Source organism: Pteropus vampyrus, unplaced genomic scaffold (assembly GCF_000151845.1).
Source record: "Pteropus vampyrus isolate Shadow unplaced genomic scaffold, Pvam_2.0 Scaffold35, whole genome shotgun sequence".
Taxonomy (NCBI): Eukaryota; Metazoa; Chordata; class Mammalia; order Chiroptera; family Pteropodidae; genus Pteropus; species Pteropus vampyrus.
Genome location: NW_011888816.1, coordinates 1575552 through 1577907, shown reverse-complemented (window position 1 = coordinate 1577907; position 2356 = coordinate 1575552). Strand labels below are relative to the sequence as shown.

The 2356-nt window shown below is 38.1% G+C and overlaps 1 protein-coding gene across 1 annotated transcript in view; it reads left to right on the top strand.

The window, feature by feature from the left end:
- LOC105290387 (T cell activation inhibitor, mitochondrial) overlaps positions 1–2069 on the top strand; it is a 19314-nt gene extending 17245 nt beyond the window's left edge. The window contains exon 7 of the mRNA XM_023529055.1: positions 338–2069. Within this exon, the coding sequence (XP_023384823.1) occupies positions 338–578 (241 nt within the window). The 3' untranslated portion in view covers positions 579–2069. The remainder of the gene's footprint in view (positions 1–337) is intronic.
- Positions 2070–2356: the final 287 nt, after the last annotated feature.

The following is a 2356-nucleotide window of genomic DNA, read 5'->3' as shown; positions in this document are numbered from 1 at the left end:
TAGGTGTTTCACACCCTCAGCTTTCTGCTCTCTTCAGTCACTGACACTTACTAGCCAAGGATGAGAGCGTTTTAGGTTATGTATTAATTATTTTTACCCCATTAATCCTAAAAAGATTTAACAAATACTCTTAGAGATTCATGTGGAAATAATAGATACTGCATGATAAGCATTGGCATGTCTTCTAAGCATATAATGTGGCCTTTGTGACTGTCATTTTCAGCATTGTGAGTAGAAAGGTATAGCTCTGATATATAAAAATATTTCCGTTTTTTCTTTGCTTATGGCAATATCGGTTTTTGTTTTTATTTTTGTGTTTGTTTGTTTGCTATAACAGGTTAAAGGTTATTGAAAATGAGTTGATACAGGCTTCGACAAAGAAATTTTCCCTGGAGAAGTTTTATAAGGAGCCCAGCGTTTCCAGTAAGCAAATGGTGGATTGTTGTAAGAGACTTCTAGAACAGTCACTGCCTTATCTGCAAGGGATGCACCTCTGCGTGTCCCATTTCTACTCTGTCATGCAAGATGGAGACCTCTGTATTCCTTGGAACTGGAAAAGTGGAGAAGCCATTAAGTAACACAGAAACTATTATTTTTTAAAGAGATCAGAGAAAAACTGTTAAACTTATTTAAATCTACAATTTGACATAGCAGTATTATTTACCTATTACAAGAACAAAGTTTCTAGCTGCTGTTTTAAAAGTAGACTTTTTTTTTAATAATGTCTGCTGGAAAACTTGTTTTAAAAAGGTCTTATCTCCCAGTCTTATGGTATTTCTTATCTGATTGGCAAGACTAGGTAGAAAGCAGCCGAGGTGAAAACATGTTTATAGGGGTGTGTCAGGGATTCTACAGAATTACAGGTCTATATTTTTATATGAGTGAGTGAGGATAAACGGGTCTCATTCACTATAGCTCTGAAGTAATGGAACTCACTTCCCCGTGTAACCTAATTCCACATGCAGCTTTATAATCTCATCTCACGTGTTGGATGCACACATGCATTTTGCAGCCAGTACAGACAGTTGATGTCCAAAACAGATGACTGATGAGCAATGAAAACTAGATAACCAAATTTTGCCTGAAGGAACAAGTAGAAGGAAAATCGCAGTTGAATGAACACAGGGTATTGACCTTGTCCTAAGGGGTCGGATACCAGTTTGTTAAAACATCTTCAGTGACAGAGAATTTAGTTTTAAACCCATAAGTTTTCCTACCCATTAAAATAGTGTGACTGTTGGTAGCATGAAACCAACAGACAGTGAATTTTTTTTAATCATTGAATAATTAGGTGACTCATTTGTTGCCGTGGAAAAACACTATCTGGGAACATTCTCGTTTGTTTCCCAAGGAGTCCCAGGAAGTAGGGTCAAGGGTAAAACGGTTGCAGCCCTTCGGGATTTCTGTCGCCCTTCAGGATTTCTGTCACCCTTCGCAACCCCAGTCTTCCTGTTCCCGCCAGCGTTTGAAAGTACCTTTCATCTGAGCCACCCCTAGTCCCTAGGGGTGGACTCCCCGTAGTCACAACACAGCCCAGCTGCAAGTGACATGGCATGCCCTCTCTGTAGGCATTTCTCCTAGGGCGTTTTTAACCAGATCCAAAACTGCTTCAGGACACAGTAAATCCTAATCTGGGACACTATTTTTGTGGCTCTTCCTGCTGAAGAAATGAGAAAGGAAATTTTTTTCACAGTGCATTAGAAAGGAAAGTTGTTAAAGAGTCTTGAAGTATGTTTTAAATTGATCTAAAACACTGATTATTTCGAATGTTTAAATTCAAACTGTGTTCAAAAAAAAAGTATTGATTTGTAATTATTACAGTTTGTCCATATCATCCCTTTTAACCTATGCCTAATAGCTGTACTTAAATTTTTTTTTATAATGTAAACAAAAGTTTCCAGAGCCAAATGATGGGAGTGAAAAATTCTTTAGCAGTTACCTAAGAAAATGTAGTGGAAAAATAGGTTTGGATTATACCATTTCTAAAATCAACAGGATCCTCAGTAATGTTTTGAATTGGACTTTATCTCAGAACTAATTGTTACATAATAAATAATATATTAATCAAATCGTTTTCTGTTATTTAGTTATTAATAGTTTTACAACTATTTCAACATAACAGGAAGTTACAAGAAACCGGTGGCCTGCATATGCCTGTTTGACGACTTCTCCCAATCTAACATACAAAAGAAAGTTCTGTCCCAGCCATGACGACTGGCACAGGACCAGGCACCTCTAACTACGTGGCTGGTCCACGTGAGGGACCACAACCCAGGTTTGAACTCCAGACCCACCACCCTTCGCACCTGCTCTGAACAGTGAACAAATTCCTTTAAGGGGCTCCTTCAGCGTGCGT